The sequence below is a fragment of the Pangasianodon hypophthalmus genome, chromosome 4 (genome assembly GCF_027358585.1).
Source record: "Pangasianodon hypophthalmus isolate fPanHyp1 chromosome 4, fPanHyp1.pri, whole genome shotgun sequence".
NCBI classification, from domain to species: domain Eukaryota; kingdom Metazoa; phylum Chordata; class Actinopteri; order Siluriformes; family Pangasiidae; genus Pangasianodon; species Pangasianodon hypophthalmus.
The window spans coordinates 19828656-19849265 of NC_069713.1; the positions used below are offsets into that span (position 1 = coordinate 19828656).

The 20610-nt window shown below is 38.3% G+C and overlaps 1 protein-coding gene across 7 annotated transcripts in view; it reads right to left on the bottom strand.

Annotated features, from left to right (window-relative positions):
- LOC113540242 (ADAMTS-like protein 1) overlaps positions 1 to 19508 on the bottom strand; it is a 104579-nt gene extending 85071 nt beyond the window's left edge. For 2 of the 7 annotated variants that reach the window (XR_004578062.2, XR_008301598.1), the window contains exon 1: positions 19181 to 19501. Coding sequence is in view for 3 of the 7 variants with exons in the window: in XM_053233236.1 (XP_053089211.1) it covers positions 19181 to 19231 (51 nt within the window). In the remaining 4 variants the exon portion in view is untranslated. Of the gene's footprint in view, positions 1 to 19180 lie in introns of all 7 variants that reach the window. The other 5 variants (XM_053233236.1, XM_053233239.1, XM_053233238.1 and 2 more) reach the window with 3 other exon arrangements.
- Positions 19509 to 20610: the final 1102 nt, after the last annotated feature.

Consider the following 20610-nt stretch of genomic DNA (forward strand, 5'->3'; position numbering starts at 1 on the left):
TACAAGACAATAGTTTTTTTATTTGTCTATTCTACAAGCAGGAGCATTTTTGTCATTTTTATTAAATATATTTCTTAAATTCCCCCTTCCAGTCGAGTCTTGCTCTATGCAGCAACCCTTTTTGTTCAATAATTCATACATTTGTGACTCAATCACCTTCAGCAAGGAGGCCTTGCTGCTACAACTATATCCCTTTAAACCCAACCCATCCAAAAAGCCTTCTCCTTCTCAAGTGGTTGTAAAGGGGTCAGCTATCTCTTAGCCATCCAGCCTGTAAAAGTAATGCCTCTAGCAGGTGTACAGGTAGTGAGCGCACTGCTAATCTTTAAAAGTGAGAAGGGCAGGAAAGAGGAAGTTCTGAGTCATGGGGAGGGGAAGAGACTGGCAGCAGGCAGGTGTGTAAGAAGCACAGTATGTATAAAGGGCCATATGGAGTAGGAAGAATCTTTACCCATTTCTCATGAGTTTCAGACCACCTCCAGTACATGTGATGCATGGCCTGTTGGTTATGAATTCAGTGTTTCACCAATGTTACGTTACATAAATTACCTCAGTATATTCTGAACTTTAAAATGTATTGATACATTTAAAAATGTAGTGATACTGATATTGTATAAAAATAACAGAAACTACTCTAAATCTCTAGCTCTCCATCATTTGGTCCTTTTAAAACAAAATAAAGTGTATATTATGATTAGAACTTTTTAGGATAAGTGGTCTTTGTCATTTTTAAATTAGCTTGTTGTGCATTATGGTACTTTTCTAATTTCTAAGAATTTAATTATTTTGAATATGGGGATTGTATTGCTGTTTATAGGGCTGGGCAATATGACAAAAATATCATATTATTCTCATAGACATTTTTTGGTCACTTCTTAAATTTATGACATAAAAAATATCACTGAAATGGAGAAAAAAGTAAAATATGTGAAAAATTAAGTACTTTTAAAAAATGAAGTACCAGTTTTAATATCAAATCAACTGCTTCCAGTCAGTTACAAGTACACTATAAGGACTAAAAGTATGTGGACACATGACCAGTCACACCCATATGTCCTTGCTAAACACTAGATTCAAGAGTTAGTCCCCCTTTGCTGTTATAATAACCTCCACTCTTCTCGGAAGGCTTTCCACTAGATTTTGGAGTGTGGCTGTGGGGATTTGTGCTCATTCAGCCACAAGAGCATTAGTGAGGTCAGGCACTGATGTTTGGTGAGGAAGCCTGGCACATAGTTGGCATTCCGGTTTATCCCAGAGGTGTTCAGTGGAATTGAGGTCAGGGCTCTGGGCTCTATGGTGGAACATGTTTGGCCCTCTTAGTTGCAGTGAAGGAAAATCTTATTGCCACAACATACAAAGACATTCTAAACAATTGTGTGCTTCCAGCTTTGTGGCAAAAGTCTGGGGAAGAACCACATATGGTTGTTGATGGTCAGGTGTCCACATACATTTGGTAATAATAGTGTATCACGATATCCACAATATCTCAGAAAAGAATACTGAGACATAATTTGTAATAATATTGATGTTTTTATCTGAAAGTGTTTAGATGTATTTGGGATGAATTAAAATATGATTTATTTTATTTTATTTGTGATTTATGATTTATTTAGTTTATGATTTACTCAGTCTGCTTCACTATATTTTATTACAGATCAGAAATTGGACAGGAGGTAATCAGAAAGTCAAGGTCATTCATTTAAAATTGCAACTTCTGAGCTACAATCGCTCAGTGGGAGGATATGGGAGGAAAATACATACAAAGCATTTAAACAGTCTATGCCTGGTTAGTATAGCTGACCTTACATAACCTACAGTGTTATCAAACTGTACTTCCTGCGCATTAGCGCATTAGTCATTACACAATGAGGTATGGTATAAAAATAAATCAGGAAGAAACCTGTTTGGGTAACACTTTTTTGGCAGAGTGCTTACACTTGGCCTTAATGGCACATTAATTCACACATATTCACTGCAAAAATCTTTTATAAAGCTGAGAAGAGGATTTAAAAAAAGCTTACTCATAAACTGACCAACTGTATGATAGTATTTACATGAAAGAGAACAGATGCTATTATAATACAAGTATAATTATGGTAGACTTCAAAGTTGTGTTAATATATTTTATCATTATAGCAGAATATTTATGAATCTTTGAGACATCTTTATGAAGTATTCGTCTGCCATCTTACCTTTTTAAAAGTGCGTGGTGGTCAATTTGCCTTAAAAATATTAAATCGCACAATTCCCATGAAATGTATAGCTTCTATAAATCCAAGAAGATTTTAAGAAGCCCATATTCCAAACGAATTAATGACTTTTATGTCTTCCCCATAATGATAACTGAGAAAGAAACAGGCATGTATAAAACCTCTAAGGTCACCTCACATGTTTCACAAACCTTTCATAACTCATCAAGCAGTGTTTTATCCACATTTATTCAGTGGTAATAAATATGTCATGAAGGTCGAATGGCGGTACCTTTCAAATGAGGTGCTACCCTTTTTGCTAAGATAAAAGTCTAAGGAATGTGAAATTCAAGATTATTTCTATATGGGACTCAATAACCTAAACCAAATAACCAAATCCTTTGGCTAAAAGGCAAATTCATTCATTCATACAAAGAATAACAATTGCAAAAGCAACAAATTGTCAAGCACTCCAAACATACATTTTAGGCACTGTTCCATACCAACCACGATTAAGGTTTTTTTTTTGTTTTTTTTACAACATGAACTGCCAAATTTCCACTACTTTCTTGGAGGATGGAAAATTATTATGCCCTCTCTGGCTTTATCCCAAATCTCTATAGTCCACATGCTCACTCAGCATCACTATGGCGAGAGGAAGAGATTTTCCCTTCTTCAGCACACAGAGGACTGTCTTCCACAGAAATGAGTGCCTTTTGGATGGCAACCCTGCACAAGAAGTCTACGGGGCTAAAGACAAAATAGCCAAAAAAAAAAAAAGAAAAAGAAAAAAGTGCAGAGCAAAGATAAACCAGGCAAAGGGCAGGAAAAAGGAATGGCACTGAGGAAGTTAGTAGCTAACCAAACCCATTGACACTGAATGCTGGAGTGCACTGAACATGCTTAATATACTTTACTGAATGTTTGGTAAACACAATGCTTAACGACATGCTTAGCTACGTGCTGTAAGTGATTATGGTTAAAGCAGGTTTGTTGCGTGCACCTCTTTGAATGCTCACTTGCATACGGTGGTAGCTCAGTGGCTAAGATGTTGGTCTACTGATCAGAAGGTCATGAGTTCAATCCCCAGCACCGCCAAGCTACCACTGCTGGGCCCTTGAGCAAGGCCCTTAACCCTCAACTGCTCAGATGTATAAAAAAAAAAAATGAGATTAAATGTAAGTCGCTCTGGATAAGGGCGTCTGCCAAATGCCATAAATGTAAATGCATACTATAGCAGTTCACATGGGCAGTTGCGAGTGCATACATGGAGTACCATTAATTAGGGTAAATATTTGTCAAATTCCTGGGACAATCCTATATTTCAGCTTCTTTTTTTGTGCCCTGACTTATTCTCAAAAATGATTTTTTTTTATCTCACATATGTGACCGAAAACGGTTTTTTTTTTAATTGAAGAGACTGACACATTCACACATCGACACCCTTGGAAAAACTGTTCTCACTTCTGGATAGTTTCATGACTCAGGTCACATGACATTTATTTATATAGTACATTTAAAGCCAAGAGGTGTTGGACAAAGTCTGGCACAATGATAAAATCAAGTTAAAATTATTCTGAGTATTGCAGCTGAAATCTCTTCTCTGACCTGTTGGGGGGGGGGGGGGGGGGGTGAATATAATAACCACATAATCATTAATACAGTGAAGACTTTTGTAAAGAGACATTTATTTAACATTTATTTAAAATTCAACAATTGTCTGGGAAATTGTCAAGGGAAATTCTTCAGGACAGAGGAGGTTTGTGCTTTCTGATCTCTCTGTAACATGACAAGCTGTGATATTTTCCTTTTATTAACTTCAAGAGAAAGGAAAAAGAGAGGCTGGCGAGGGAACGACTGTTTATAGCTGCTATGACATAAGTGATAACAGGAACTAATTTGTTTCACAGATGTTCCACCTTCAAAAGAACAGCGTGTTGTTTAATTAATAAAAAATATAGTTGCTGCCAAATTACTGTGGTATAAGAGGAATAAAACACTTCCGGATGTGCTGTTAGGAATATAATCAATGTCGGGTTAGTCACAGTAACTCTCTCTGCTGCATCACACCACCCTGTCGTTGATTATTTTCCTATAACAGCATGCCTTGTTATGCTGTATTCCTTACTGTATTTGTTTTCCCTTCATCATTTGCAAAACCCTTGCTGCATTGTATTAGACAGTGGAATATCTGGTCAGTTTACCATTAATACGGAGTTCAGTGTTTATATATTGGTTTGTCATTGGTGATATACTCAGTATCCATGGTGCATAAACTCAAGGCTCTCTCTCTCTACTTCACACACATACTTGCACACACACCCTGTGTACAAAGGAGCCTATTTATACCCAAAGCTGCCATAGGTGGCAATGCCCACCTCCAGTTTCAAATGTAAAATGGCCTTGGCTGGTATTAAGGCAGAAGTTTGGCAGTCTTGCTATGTATAATTCCCACCCTTTCCCCAAGGTAATTACTCTTTAAGAAAAATAACAAGCTTACTGGCAGGACACAGGCTACTTCCAGCTCGTTTTCGCTTTCGTGAATTAGGCTAAATGCCTCATAAATACACATTATGGTCTCACATGCTCACACATGCTTGATGCAGGCTCGTCAAGAAATGATTTTGGGTTTAGTTTGGGCTTCTTGTCAATCTAAGACCTGTACATGCAACCGTTCAGAAACCTGAGACATGTTTACACTAATGACCATTTTCTCCCCATCATGTTCATCTTTATATGGTAGGTGGTGTTAGTCAAAACTTCAGGGACACATTGTTCCTGTCTTGTTTTTATAAATCTATATCGTATATTTATCCATGTTTATATCCTGTCCTTTATTGCTACAATTAGTTTTAAAGGATAATGGAAAGTTTTATGATGGTTTATCAGACGTTTATCAAAGGTTCTGTTTTCCACTTTCAGTCTTACACAATACTTTTGTCATTGGCTATGCAGTACTTAGATAAAACATGTATACTTCAATATACTTCAGATAAGGAGCAAATGATCATATGTGTTTGGGAGCTAGCATACATCCAGATATCTGAGTTTCCATTTTATGTTTATTTCTGAATGTACGGTCACATATTTCAGATATATTGCAAGTGTAATACATTAGATATTTATGATGTTCTGCGGACAAAACATATTTGATAAAATACTCTTGATTAGAAGTGAAGAATTAAAGGGATTCTATAAAGTTTAAAAGATTGTGGCTAAAATCACTAACCATTTTAGAGACATGCTTAAAACAAAGGTTCTTACACAGATGTTTTATACATCCATGCACCTCTGCATATAATTGTTTTAAAATGTTTGTCAAAATAACAAAATACATACACACACTACGACTTCACAGAGTCCGGATATACATTTTCTCTTATGTAGCACTATGTTTATTTAATGTTGTCTATAGTCTCTTGTTTATGCTTGCAATTTTCAAATTCTATGATTAAAACACCAGGAGCCCAGGACAAAAGAATTTCTCCCTATCCTTGTCTTGCTCTATATATTTCTCTCGCTCTCTTTTGTTTTTTTGTAAAATAAAATGATAAATAACTACTAACTTAGACCTACATCAGGGACTTAAATCCTCACGGAATATACACAGTTAAAAAAACATGAATATAAGGTTAGACTTCTTTTGCAATGTCTTTCATGTATTGTATTCATGTCAGTTCCAAGGAGGAGACTGTAGTGTTGAAAGAAGATTATGAGAAGTCTGAAGATGAGAAAATGACAGGTAAAAGCAACCACTGAGCCAAAGTGCCACAAGATAACAGCGAGTCAAATGCTTTTTCCACATCTGAAAGACTGATGTTTTTGTTTTCCTATTGAGCGTCAGAGTGCATGTAAGCACCAGTATCCCTGTAATCAGTGCCTTCAAAGCCAGTGCCTGGTCTGTGAGATGGATGGTCAACTCGGAAAAAGAATGATGTAAGCCTATGAAGTATGAGCTATGAAAAAGGTGAGACTTTACTTAAGTGAGCCCCTGAAGACAGACCAAAGCTACTGTGCAGTTAATGATCAGGGGAACAGTAACAGTGTCATTTATATCTGACAGATGCTCGTATCCAGAGAGACTTTGAAAATGTACTTGGCTCTAGGACTATCACAATTATTATATACAGTGAGGGGAAATAATGATTCAGACACTTTTCTTTTTTGTTATTAAATATATTTCCAGTGCATATAATCACTTCAAATTTACACACATAACATCTTTTGAATTATGCACTATGTGTATAGGCATAAAAAATATGTTTAAAAAATTAAATTAATAGGAGAAAATAAGTAGGGGCACACTGCAAATTACCAACATTAGTATGTCGTTGTAAAGCTGTTGTTGGTAATTACAGCTTTGAGACTTCTAAGATAAGGCAGATTCCTTACGGCAATTTTCTTCAATTCCCCAAGGTTACGAGGGTCTCATTGAACAATTTGTGCAGCATTTATATCTACAACCTGATTTATTTTTATGTAACCTTTATGTAGTATATTTGTATATACACGCACACACACATACACATATATGTATATGTATACCAACAAACACACACACACACAATATTGTCTGAATACTTTTCCCTTTCAATTTCTTTTTTTTTTTTGATTATGCTTATGAACACATACTTTTTGTTCATATTCAATTCAGAACTTTAAGCAAATATATGCGCTGGAAGTATATTAAATGACAAAAACAATGCGAGGAGCAATAACAGTGAATTCCTTTATCCCTGTGGTTCTCAAAGTGGGGTATGGGTACCCCTAGGCATCCATGAATCATAGCCGGAGTTCCATGATTTTTTTAAAAAACAAATTGTTACAGTAAAGCAAATTGCAACCGTCTGGTATCAAAGTTACATTTATTACTGAGTTCCTATAGTTATTAGCCTGCTGGTCATTTTAATTGAATGGGTATATTTGAAACCTCAGTAATTCCAAAACAAGTACGCCTATAAATAATGTCAACTTGGACCTAATGTGTCCTGTCAGTGGAAAATTTAGGAATAAATGGCTCTACGGCTCCAATAAATACCCAGAATTTTACTGTTCAAGTTTAAATAATGAGCCTAATATTATGGTCATAATATAAATCTGTACTGAGGCAATTTATTTTATTTTAAAGGGGTCCATTGCTCCAAAATGTTTGTGAACCCCGCTTTATGCTAAGGATAAATGCTGTAAGTAAAGGAGTGTTTTTTACCCATAGTTCATGTGCTCTTTCCTTCAGCTGCTCAGTGAAGTATCACTTCTAATTTTAACATATACTACATTTTAGCTATAGCTATAGGGATCATATAAAATGGATAAAGCTTAGGGAGCATATCTGGAAGCATGTGAAGCAGGTTGTTTGCTTAAGCTTTTAAAAGTGTGAGGTACAGTGTGTGCCAAAGTTATCTGGGCATGTGCACAGCCTTAACAAAAAAGATTCCAACATGTCCTGTAAGTGTGCGTGAGAACCAGCCCAAAGAGTCATTGCTTTCTCTTTTCCACGCTGCCATATAGCTGCATTTAAAAGCACATGTGAAGGAGGAAAGCAGATGTGCAAACCACAGGAAACATCATTAGCCTCGCAAACATTCGTCCCAACGAGGCATGGAGACCCTGGTCAGAGCACAACTGCCCCTTTTCAGTAGCAGCACCATACTCTCCCTCGCCCTAACTCTCTCTACTCTCTTTTCACTGCTCATTTCTGTCACCACATTATGCCATCTTTGATTCATGAACCCATTTCCACAACTCATACTAAGTTCCGCTTTCTACATTTTTCATATTTGGTGCATCTCCACCGACTGCCTTCATCTTTGTTCTTTACCCTGGCCGATGAGTAATCCAGCTTGTCAGGTCTTTGTTCAGTGCGTCTCAAGGACAATTTCCTCCTAGTTCCCTCCTCTTCTTTTTACTTCATCCTTTTTGATGAGCCTTGAGCCTTGCTCAGTTCAGGGATGGGGCAATGAATGCAATCTGGGAGCCATATGACACCCCCTTCTTTCTTCTCCTTTCATCATCTTCTTTACTCTTTCACCATAGCTTTTACAGTTTTCAACTCTCATCCAGGAACACATAAGAGGGACATGGGAAAGGGACAAACACAGCACTATTGCCAAGATGGAACAGTAGAAGCATTTTTTACATTCAGCCACAAGATGTCTAAGAAAAGAACAAGATGTCAGTAGTCAGCACTTTCATGTACAGCTTTAACTGACAGTGACTGTCAATGGAAATGTCATAGCAAGAGACTTGAAGTGCTCTAAACTATCTGAAGGTGAGAAAGAGCACGAGCCAAAGTGCCCCAATACACTGTAATGGAATATACAGACTCCCCTGCTCAATGACTTAGGCGTGTAATGTGGAGAGATGTAGCTGGAAGAAGCTAGTGGGCAGGGTTAGGTCCTGGGAACTGTTGTGTTTGGGGTAATGTTTACATTTTATATTTATGTGCTTATCAGTTAATATGTGTAATAATGAGGATTGGTAGGCAAAATTACAGGTACATTTATTCATGCACTGATCCATTTATCATAACATGCTGCCTTCCAGTTCCTATATCATGAGTAAATGAACAGGTGGCTGACTATGACTGGTTGGTGCTTTCTTAAATAAATGTTTGGTTCTGATGTAAGGAGACCCGATAGAGTGCAGTTTGGTTGTGCCTATGTATTTTATGCAATTTTAAAAATAAAGAATACTAACTGTCAGGTTGTCTTTCTGTCCATTTCTGTCCTCATTGTCTGAGCTGTTTAGCCAGCTCATGACAATCATCCAGTGCAGGTGAGGTCTAAACGCACAGGTGAACCCCAGCAGGTGGAAAGAGCTTTTCTTTGACCCTCTGTTTTAGTGCCCTCTGCTGGACACTGATTGTTAATGGTGAACTGATATGATGAACAACATGAAAATAACAATTCTGAAGGACAATTCAAAGGACATTCAGATAATTTGGTTAAAAATAGGTTTTCTTTTACCATACTGTTATGCTTTGATTCTCTTTGTTGTTTGATTCGTATCTTCTAGGTCATGGGTTTTCCTTTGAGATGCAGTTGGGGTTGGTGGAGATTTTTAATAAAATTTATTATGGAGCTCTATGCAGATAAACCTGACACATAATATTTATAAATAATAATGAAAAAGTGTTTTTAAAGCAGCATAGACCACTGAATTATTTTGGTGACACTCTTAAGCCTAACGGCATGTCTTGCTTATCCATGGTGCTGTGTCTCAACCAGTCTTCAGGTAAAGATGCTGATTTGTCCAGATGGGGAGGTATGTCTGGTTGCACGCCTGGAAATGTTGTAACACAATATGTGACCCTTCTTCCGTGAGAAGTATCAATGGTTTCAGTGTAATATTACCAAAATAATGGTTTAACCTTAGTACAAACTAGAGTTCCACAAGGTATAGAAATATTTGTACATTTGCAATACTATAACATGCATTATAAAGTGATCGAGTGTCACTCACTTACAGTAACCACTTTATCGCAATCAGGGTTGTGTTGGATCTAGAGCCTATGCTGGGTATGAGGCAGGAATATACTCTGCATGGGATGCTAGTCCATAGGCACAATGCACACACATTCATGGTTTTTTTTTGCATTGGCATGTTTTTGGGAGGTGGAAGCAAACCAACACAGACACAGGGAGAACAACTGAAACTCCACACAGATAGTCATTTGAGCCCTGAACCCAGGGCCCTGGAGCCGTGAATGCTACTCACTGTAGCAACGCTCTGCCCTGGGTCAATTCTATAAAGTTTACTACTTTTGTGCTATATGTAAATAGGATAAATTGATATAGCATATTGCTATAGGTATATCAGGTGCAGGGATAAATAAAACATGTTGTCAACTTGTGGAAAAGGCGGGTTCAAAGAGTCAGATTTGTCCTTATTTTTTCTTACCATGCTAAGGAAGACAGTCAGCAGACAAAAAACAAACAAACAAACAAACAAAAAAATAACATGCAAAAAGTGTTATAAGTCCCTAAACTGCAAAACAGCCAACACAAGCAACATGGCAAGAAATCTGGCTTGCAAGAATCACGACCTTGACTTAGATTAAGCAGTTTAGACAGCAAAATGTTTTGTTGAGAATTTAATTCAGACATTTTAATGATTGAGTGCTTTTCCTGCATAATGACTTGTGACAAACTTGTGACACTGAATCTGCTTCATAGCCATCACATATTAATCTTCATATTTTACGAAGGAGTCTGATAAAATATTGGTGTTCAAACATATTTTTATCACTACACAATGTTAGGTAGCTAATGGTAGCTATCTAGTATAATATTATTTCTCTGTATTCATAGCTATATTCATATATATTATTAATTGTATTTGTAATACCCTTTAGTTTTTATCAGATTAGTTTAGGGCAGAACTAGAACTAGAGTACCACAGTGTGTTGTGCTGTGACCGCTCCATGACCCTGTCATCTCTCTTTACTCATCTGACACAGGCTTGTGGGAAAGCACAACACTGCCAGCATTTGCACCGCATGCTTCTCTCCAAGGAATTAAATTAATAGAAACTTGACAGAACATTTTTGCTTATTCTTCTCTATTCATATCAAAATCTTCTCAATCTGAAGAGGGGGTGATTCTATAAATAGAGTGTTATATTTGTGCATGATTTATAATAAAGCTAAATTAAAATTAAAGTTAACTAAATTAAAATAAACTGGATTTCAAGTGACCTGCTGCATAAATGTGCTCTATTTAGTATAGTTAATAGACTACTGGCTTCTTCAGCCTATTTAGTGCATTACAGAAAGCCTTTGTTTCACTTTCCAGCTATTTGAACAGCTGCACTTAGGTTGAATGGCTGTCACATTCTGGCCTTATGAACAATGAGAGAGTAAAACAGAAACATCACAATGACAAGTACATGTTTGTTTGACTTTACACAGTAAAATATACAGACACTAAAACTCTTCTCAGAGAGTCACCACCTGTCTCAGGATTCACTTAGACAGATAATTACTCAGTTATGATTACTATCATATATAAAGATGTTACCTGTACATATATACCAGGACATATATACGTGTGAATTAAATAAACAACAGCGATCTGTCCCTCTGTCTCACCTGCCCCACCACTCTTATCACACAATGTGTCCTGTCTCCACACACACTTGGGACTGCCCTCTAAAGTGCATTTTCAGATCTGCAGAAAGAGTGGGGAATGCCAAGGACATACTCTTTAATTACTCTCTGCTCCTGGAGCACTATTTTTAGCTTAATAATGGTGCAGTTTGGGGCCATGCAACTAGAACTGCTCTAAGTAACATTTTTGTGTACAATTTTGAGGAGAACTTACAACATTAATGTTCAGACAACAGCAAATTGCCTCTCCAGCCCTGATTGGTCAGCACTACTAACACGTGACTTAATAACATATTAAATGAGACCATGTTTGAAATTAATTAGGCCTATTTATTTTATTTAGCTGTTGAAGAGCTTTGCATTAATAAAAAAGAGGGAATCATTTTTTTTTTTTTTATTATTATTGACTTCAGTCTTTGTGTGTGAGGGGGCTCCCATATTGATTTTATTTAGCAATTCTTAACAACATTACCAAGTATCATTCTGGTATCAAGAATTGTGGTTGTGGTTTCGTGGTGACATGAAAAGCTTCATTTTTTTAATTATTATTTATTTCAAGAGAGAGGAAAAAACAGATGGGGGAACAAATGTCTAAAGCTGTTATAATGTAAGTGATAAATGAAACAAACATGTTTGATCAATGTTTCACAGCATTAAAAGTATCTATAAATGAATATGTGTTGTTATTTAAATAAAAGAAAATTGTAATCTGAAGCCAGTATGCACACAACACATCAAACCTTGCGGCAGACGGGATATAAGAGCAGAAGACCACACTGATGAATTTGAGGCTACTGTAAGCACAGGTTCACCGAACCTGATCATTTGAGGATTGGAATAAGAATGTCTGATCTCTTTCCAATCTTCAAATGCCCTGTTCCATTAAGCCTGTGCCCACTGCAGCCTCAGACTCTTGTTATTGGCTGACAGGAGTGGACTCTGATGTAGTCTTCTGCTGTTGTACCCCATCTGCCTCAATGTTCAATATGTTGTGGCTCCTGAGATGCATTTCTGCTCAGCACAGTTTTAAAAAGTGGTTATTATCAGTTACTGTAGCCAGTCTTGTCAGCCCTAACCAGTCTGGCCATTCTCCACTGACCTGTGTAATCAACAAGGCATTTCTGCCTGTAGAACTGCCACTCACTGGACATTTTTTGCTTTTCTCACTATTCTGTGTAAACTCTAGAGACTGCTGTGTGAAATTCCCAGGAGATCAGCAGTTCCAGAACAGCCCCTCTGGCACCAACAACCATGCCATAGTCACCGAGATGCATGATTTTTTGCATTGCGCTGCTGTCACATGATTGACCGATCGGATAACTGCATGAATAAGCAGGTATTCCTAATAAAGTGGTTGGTAAATGTATGTATAGGAGAGTTTTTTCATGTGCAAACAATAGCAATGAGACAGATTTGTTAAAGATCAATTTTAACCTATAAATAAGGACATTCTATGGATTCACATAGTTTATTTGGGATGTCTTAATTCCATTAACTTTTCTTTCTTTTCTGTGTGGCATTTCTTTATGGCAAGAATTTCTGCCACTCTCCTCATTTCTCCTCCTAGAAGTTAATGACAGTGCCCTTCCTGTTGGCTGAGAGATGAAAGGCTCTGACAAACCAGCAGGATGTCCAGCATGAAAGACAGGGCAATGTCAGTCTCTTTGTTAAAACAAAAAGAGGCAAAAAAAACCCACACTATGTTCCATGTGATTTCTTGAACCCCTTACTGTCCCAGCTTAGTACTCAGCTACTCATCATGAATAATATTACTCAGTAACTAGAGGGAAACTAATAGGAAAAGGTGTACAGATAAAGTGAGTAATAAGAGTCAGGACTTCTGGCCTTCTTCACACTATTCATCAAGAAAACTCCCTGAATCAAGCAATGTCAGCAGAACAGAAATGAAGTTTAAGCGAATTAACCAGTGAGGAAACAATGACACAGGCTTTCTGTCCATTATCCAACACCAGATTCAGATCAGATGGAAGTTTGCAGGAGCAGTAGCTGGTAAGAAAAAAACAAACTTGTTAATGTACTGCAAAGCTGGCTTCTTGAAAAAAAAAGGTCCCATCTAGCACCCTAAAGTGTTCTTTGGTTTGTCCCTCTGAGAGAAGTCTTAAACATCATCTGTAGCACGAATGTTTCTCTAAAGGCTCCAGGTAGAACCCCTCTGAAAAGCAAGAATTAATAAGCATCCAAAGAGGAACTCTTATCAATTAATTTTATTGTTCAGATCACATTGTGATCTAGTTTATTTAGCATATTTACTAATCCCCCTGAAAATAATTCCTGGCTACATGACTGAAATGCATTATATCATGATTCTAATCCTGCCCACCACCAACTCCAAAAAAAAACAAACAAAAAAACAAACAAACAAAAAAAACATTCTGTCACAAAATTCTTCAGACATAATTATCTCTTCTTCTAAGCTAAGCCAAAAAGTTTACTGCCGAGAAGTGCTCCAATCTTGACTCAGCCTGAACTAGCAGGGTTTCCAGGTCTGTGGCTCCCCCAGCAAGTTTGATAACGTGTACAATTTGAAGTCACAGGATGACTAAAACATTTAGAATTAAAAATCCCCCTTACAACTAAAACATGATTCTCTAGTAAAGTCAAAATCCTTGTTTGCGAGTCACAGTACTAACTGTGTTGAGGAGGTAGAGGATACAGGTGAATGAGAGAGCATGAGGAAGAGCAGAGGGAATAAAGTGAGACATAATAGCTGAAATGACAAGAGAAAGCACAGATATTCTATTGGTATAAACCATTGTGTTGCCCACATAGACTGCAGTAAATTTGGAGAATCTGCTCTCTGCAAGTGAAGTACCCTGTGGTGTTTTTGTTTTGGGGAGCGGTAATTGATTAATTGATATTAATCCATTTCAATTTCCTACTACCATGCCAGCAAATGTAGTACATTTAGTAATGTAATGAGATAAGATGTACTGTGCAAGCATGCACACAATAACACACAAAAAGCTCTACACTCAAACTTGTGCATTTAAGTGAAACTGCATTTCTGTTTCCTCAATGTTTGCACTTCATACATTCTCACTGGGCGATGAGGGTTAAACTCTAGAGTTACTCTTGCCAGGCAGTATTAATGTGCATTCCTTTTGGCTTAATACACTGCGTGTTGGTTACTGACTTACTATGTATTACTTCCATGACGGGGCAGTGTGATGTAGCGCTACAAGAAGCAGAGTTACTGTTACCACCAAGTTGATAATTTTCCAATAAGAGCAATTTTTTTTAAAGAAAAATATGTCATACATTTCATCTATTCATAATCACATTTAATGTAGTGGAACATCTGTGAACCGTTAGTTCCTGGTATCGCTTATGTTATAACAGTTGTTTCTCAATCACTTGAAGTTTTTAAAAGACAAAAATGCCAATGCAGCTTGTCAATGCAGCTTGTTAATAACAAACTGCAAAGTGTGAAGACTTTCCTGCAGTGGAAAACTTAAAGGAACCATGTACATCAAACCGCTGATGTAGTCTCCTTCTATAAAAATGTTTTAAACATGCCCTTGCAGAAAGTTTCGACATAGCAAAGATTACACTTTTTTTGTTAAAAAACAACACTTTTTAATAAAATTCACCATAGAAATCCTTTGCGCAGGTCATTAACAAAACCTAACCTGTGATTTGCCTTGAGGTCGGCACTACTGTCAAAACTTTCTTCATAGGAAACACCTTCTGACTGATCAGAAGAAGTGCTGAGATGTCCATTGTGCAGGTTTAAACGTAAGAACACACAAAAAAATTGGATTTGGAAATGCCCTTGTTGTTTTGGAGTTTACAGTCGAACAAATCAAGAAAACAGTACTTTGATTCTTCTTCTTTAACACTGGGTTTTCTTCTTGGTAGTAACATGACCGAGAGATACCTTAGTACGGTGGAAGACTTTGCCTGACCTATTCTGTGCCAGTTAGAGGGTAACATTCTGAAAGAAACAGTTCTATGGCTGGGAATGTAATTGGGGATTATGAAACAACTCAAAAAGACCCTAAACATTGACTTCTTCAGCCAAAAGCCTTTATGAGTCAATTATGTGCAGCATTCACGCAGGAAGTGAAACAATAACAATGGCAGGGTCAATAAGGCCACCTGGGGGGGTGGGGGGGTGAATCACCTCGTACACATCATTATATCAACAAGAACGCAGAGTCTGTTCATTCTGTAGACCATTACTGGTAAAGTAGTGGGTCGTTCAAACACACACACACACACACACACACAATACTCAGTATTCCAGCCTGCCTGCTGATAAAGAAGCATTCTGTTCTCTCTGAACTAGGAATGAGGGATTAAATAAAGTGTCAAACAGAGAGAAGCGAGCCCACACATTTGACAAATGTTGCATATAAAGGCAAGTTAGAGTGCGGGAGGTTTTGTTTTTGAAGTGGTTGGTAGGAGAACTGATTAGGTCACTAGGGGTGAATGTGTTTGTGTGTGTGAGACAGAAAACGGCAGACGCAGGGAGCGACATAGAATAAGAATGTGAGAAAGAAAAGAGATCAAGAGTTACATGAGAAGAGAGGATTTAGGGAGCCATGCAATAAATAGCACCAGAGAAATAGATAAGGAGATGCAGAGATCAACAAAAATGCTACCATGTCTGAGTGTCTGTGTGTACCTTCAGAGGGAAATGGGATAAAATACTTCCTGTCACCCAGATGTGATAAATTCATGCAGAAATTATAGAAAGTCTATATTCATAGAAGCCTTTCTTCTTCCCAGACATGTTTTTTTTAATACCATGGAATCAACAGTAGGTTTTTATATGATACTGAATTTGGTATTGGTTTGTTTTAGTTGTGAAACATTCAGATAAATCCAGACCCATTCCTAATGACTCTGGAAACATCTGAAGAGCAGACATGTTGGCAACCAGTCAAGCAGAACTTGTTAGAGTACCGTTAACTGTAAAAGTCTTAATGAACTGGGAGATGCACTACATTTAGAAAGGACTGTAATTCCTTCTTATATACACAATTGGAAAATTTGAGTTTTCACTGTCCATTGTACTTTGTGTGAACATTGGCGTTCATTAATTTCTAACATTTATAGTTTATAATAAAAATAGATTAAAACAGACTCTGTGTGTGTCTATGCGTCTGCCCAAGTCATCCTAATGCAAGCAATACCAGTTCACTCAGTGGATCACATTGGGCCTCATAAAACGCCTCATGTTAACTCATCTCCTCTGTACTGATAGATATCGCATTTCGTCTCTTCACTAAATCCACATTCCTAAAGGCCTCACTCCTTTTACAACCCAAGCTGCACATTTCTGTCCCATTTGCTCCCATTTGTGCTTCTCTCTTAGCATTTTATTGAGTGCAGCTTGAAGAGCGAGACGTTCTTCACACACATCATTTATCAACAGTGCCACCCCATTCCTGCAGAGTTACAGTCCTTTAGGGCCAAAAGACATAAGGTTTTATTTGTAGGTACCTTCCTGAACTTCTGTTCTAATCCATCTCTTTAGGACCTCTTCCCTACAACAGGGAAAATGAAAATAGATAATCATGAAGATAAACAATCTTAATGTAGGCTGTTAACCGCAGCGTGTGCCAACACCAATATAAACGCTTGAAGATGTTGATCTCTTTCTGTGGCAGGTGTGGAGGTGCCAAGCCAAGAGTCCCAGACGGGAAGCAGCAGACACGGTGTCGTCCAGTTGTCCAAGTGCATATCATCTTCTAATGAGCCTGACAGATGCTCTTGGCCTTCTAACAGACCGCAAGCCAAACTGTCCCTATGCTGGCATTTATGTGTTTATCATTGGTGGATGTTCATCAGCAAATGTTGTACAACATAATCAAGTCTAAAAAATGTCTAGACATGTGTGGTTTCTTAAGAAGCATACCTGTTGCATCATGTATGCTTAGAGGATTGCAGCTTTTTCGACTCTGCTTAACAGTCAAGAGAAAATGTTAATTGGATTGTAAGCATAATAAAGAATCATAGGACTGACCTACACATGAACAGGACAGTGTATCTCTATGACCAGCATTTCAACTTCCTGTCCAAATGTCCAACAGTCTGCTCTTCTACACCTCCAGCTATCCAGGGCTTTCTCTGTGTCCCACAACCTGCACAGAGGCTTTCACATCCAGGAAGCACCACTGTGCTCCTGGAGCTCTAGAATAGCAGCACAGTTTGGTGATTTTCTGTCCTACCTCACCTGACCACTTAGGGATGTGTTCTATGACATGAATAGTTACAAATATGCCAGTGTAAGACAGTATTTAATATACACCATATGATATACCATGAAACTGAAGCTCAGTTATATTTTTTTACTCAATTTTATTTCTACAATGCATTTAACAATAGACATTGTCACAAAGCAGTTTTACAGAGATCCTAATGTAGATTAGGTCCCTAATGAGCAAAAGTGACAGTGGCTACAGTTCTGTCTGAATCGGAATTTGGCAATATTCTAATAAGTACTGACTCATGTAAATGCTGCAATCTGATTACCCGATTCTGATTCCCACCCCTGGAATATGCCTGTTTTAATCGGACATTTGTTGCATGTAAACGCCTTATTCAGAAAATCTGCTGAAAAGAGATATATGCACATGCTCAGTCCACAAGGAATTGTGGGTGCTAACAGATGCTTAGCTGGAGGCTAGGTATTTAGGAATGGCAACTCAGGCATACTTACAACAACCATGTATACAGGAATATTCCAACGTCTGTACTCATATAAACATTGCATTCGGAATATGGATGCAACCCCAATATAGACCTTAAACAGAGTTTGATGTGCGTGTAAATGTAGCCAGCGGCAAAGAAAAGCTCCCTCAGACAATATTAGGAAGAAATCTTGAGAGACACCAGACTCAGAGGGAACCCACCCACTTCTGGGTGACGCCGGATAGTGAAATTATACATCCTTACTCTTCTACAACTGTATACAATAATGTCAAACTGTACTAAGTGAAAATCAAGTATTTGGCTCAAGTATTGTTGTATATTCTACCAGACATTCTATCAGCCCTGGTCCTGGAGTACCTCATGTCCTGCACATTTTAGCGTTTTCCCTGGTCTAACACACCCACTTCAGCTTAGAGAGGGCTAGTAATCACTTCATTAGTTCAGGTGTCTTGGGAGCAGCGAAAACACAAACATGTGCAGGACAAGGGGTACTCCAGCACCAGAGCTGGGAATCTCCACCATGTTGGCCATTACTGAAGGGCTCAATAGATAAAAAGACTGATCAGTTAAAGGTTTAGTAGATGCATTCGAGCAGGAAATACAACTCAACTCTTGCTGATTTTGTTTGCTTTACCACTCAGAGCCACATGCACCAGCAGTGTCTTGAGAAACAGAAGCCAGGCATGACGTGTTTATTTATCAGCTAATAAATGCACACCAGATGATGACCACTTGAGTCAAATGCGCATAGGATAAACAAAGTGGAAAGCACTAAGGAAAACAGGATAATCAAGCTTGTATTGGTGTGGGTGTGTATACGTGTGGATGGAAATAAAACAAACACAGCTGTCCGCAAAAACTCTCACACCCAGCACTCTCGCCCTTTCCGCACAGCACCTTTTCCATTTCCACGCGCGCTGTTTCCGAGCAAGCGCATGCCAATCGTTTGCTGTCATCACTAATTCATTTTTGGCCGGAGGTCGCACTAAATGCAACTGTCTGTTAGATAACTAGGTGCACCCAGCTTGCCCTGATTAGTGAGGAGAGTGCAACAGATAACTAACTCAATGGGGTAACAAGCAAGCGTGCGCGCGCGCGCGTGTGACCCGAACTTCAACCAAACCGCACGCGCCACCAGCGCAAACATCACCGCTGCTCAGTTATTTCCTAACAATCCCTTGAATTGATTCAATGCATAACTTACCTTAAACAGCAAGAAAGACCAGAGGAAGAGGTGTCCCGCCGATGCGCTCATGCTAGCTCAGGCACCTCTGTCAGTTGAATGTGCGCGGGTTGAACGCACTGCGTCTAATGGACTCTGGAAGCGCGCGGAGTCTCGCGCCTTTTATTGACGCTCAACGTATTAGAAAAGCAGCTTCTGACGACACCACGTTTCATATTTACTTCCCAATTGTAGTGCACGAGTAGCACGTTGTTACTAACTTTATATTTGCATGACCGACAGCACGTCAGTGAGGGGCTCTCCTGCCTACACACTCTTAAAGCAACACACTCAGCAGCTTGGACACTGTTCTGGTCAGGACATGCCACATGGTAAAGAGGTGTTCCGTGCCATGATGCTACTACGCTGTCATCTCTATTTAAACCCTTATCTGTCAGTTTCTGGCTCTCTTAGCCTTTAATTCCTGACATGAACTTACAAGAGGTGCATATTTCAACCTGCCAACTGGCTCATCTCTCTTCACATCTCAGGGCTGTTGATGAAGAACAGACTTTTTTTTTTTTTTTTTTTGCTCAATCAGCAGTAGTTTTCCTTCTTGTACCTTTAGTTGTGGTAGCTAACTAAATCAAGTGCACATCACATTCCAACACCAGAAAGAGAAAAAACAATCACTTTAATGCCTGTGAGTTGACAGAACATCAGACAACAGACAGAGTGATGAAGTGTGACATGTTTGTGCATGCAAACTGCATCATGCAAAATATGTTCGTGCAAAAAGGACAGATTCAGGTTTTGGGTGCATTGTGCATCATGGAGGTAAATCCTGCATGAATAAACACAATTTTGCATAAGAGAACTCTAATTTCTCTTGACTCTCAGTTACAGCTGCCATTATATATCTGATCTCAGGCCTTAGGTGCTATCAAACATCATTTTGCATGCTTTTTCCTTCTTTTGTTAGACTGCATTCTGCCACATTAGGCATTGGAAAGGACTGAAGTGCACACAGCAAAGTTCGTTTCTTTATACTAAGGCTTTTAAGGAGAACAGGGCCACACTAATGACAATGTTTGAAATGGCATCTGCCTTTCTACCTTTCATGATGGTCCGTGTACAATGTACTTAGAGGAACACAATAGAGCAGGCATGTCTGGTATGAACTACCTGAATTGCTGGCTGACACGCAGGCTTCAATTCAGCTTAATCTCCATTAGCACGCCAAAGAGAGGAATTCAAACAGCTACACTTGAACTCTCTTGCATGCACTCTTTCTGGCTGGAGAAGGTAAATATCCTGAGGAGAATATGTAAGGTACAAGGCGTGGGTTGTTAAAGAACATCATATGGCTATTAAATCTATGTTATTAAAAGATGGCCTTTGGCACTCATGTGATGTGTGCTTACATGTTCCTCTTACAGTCACTAAACTTTATAAAAAAAAACAGTGGAAGT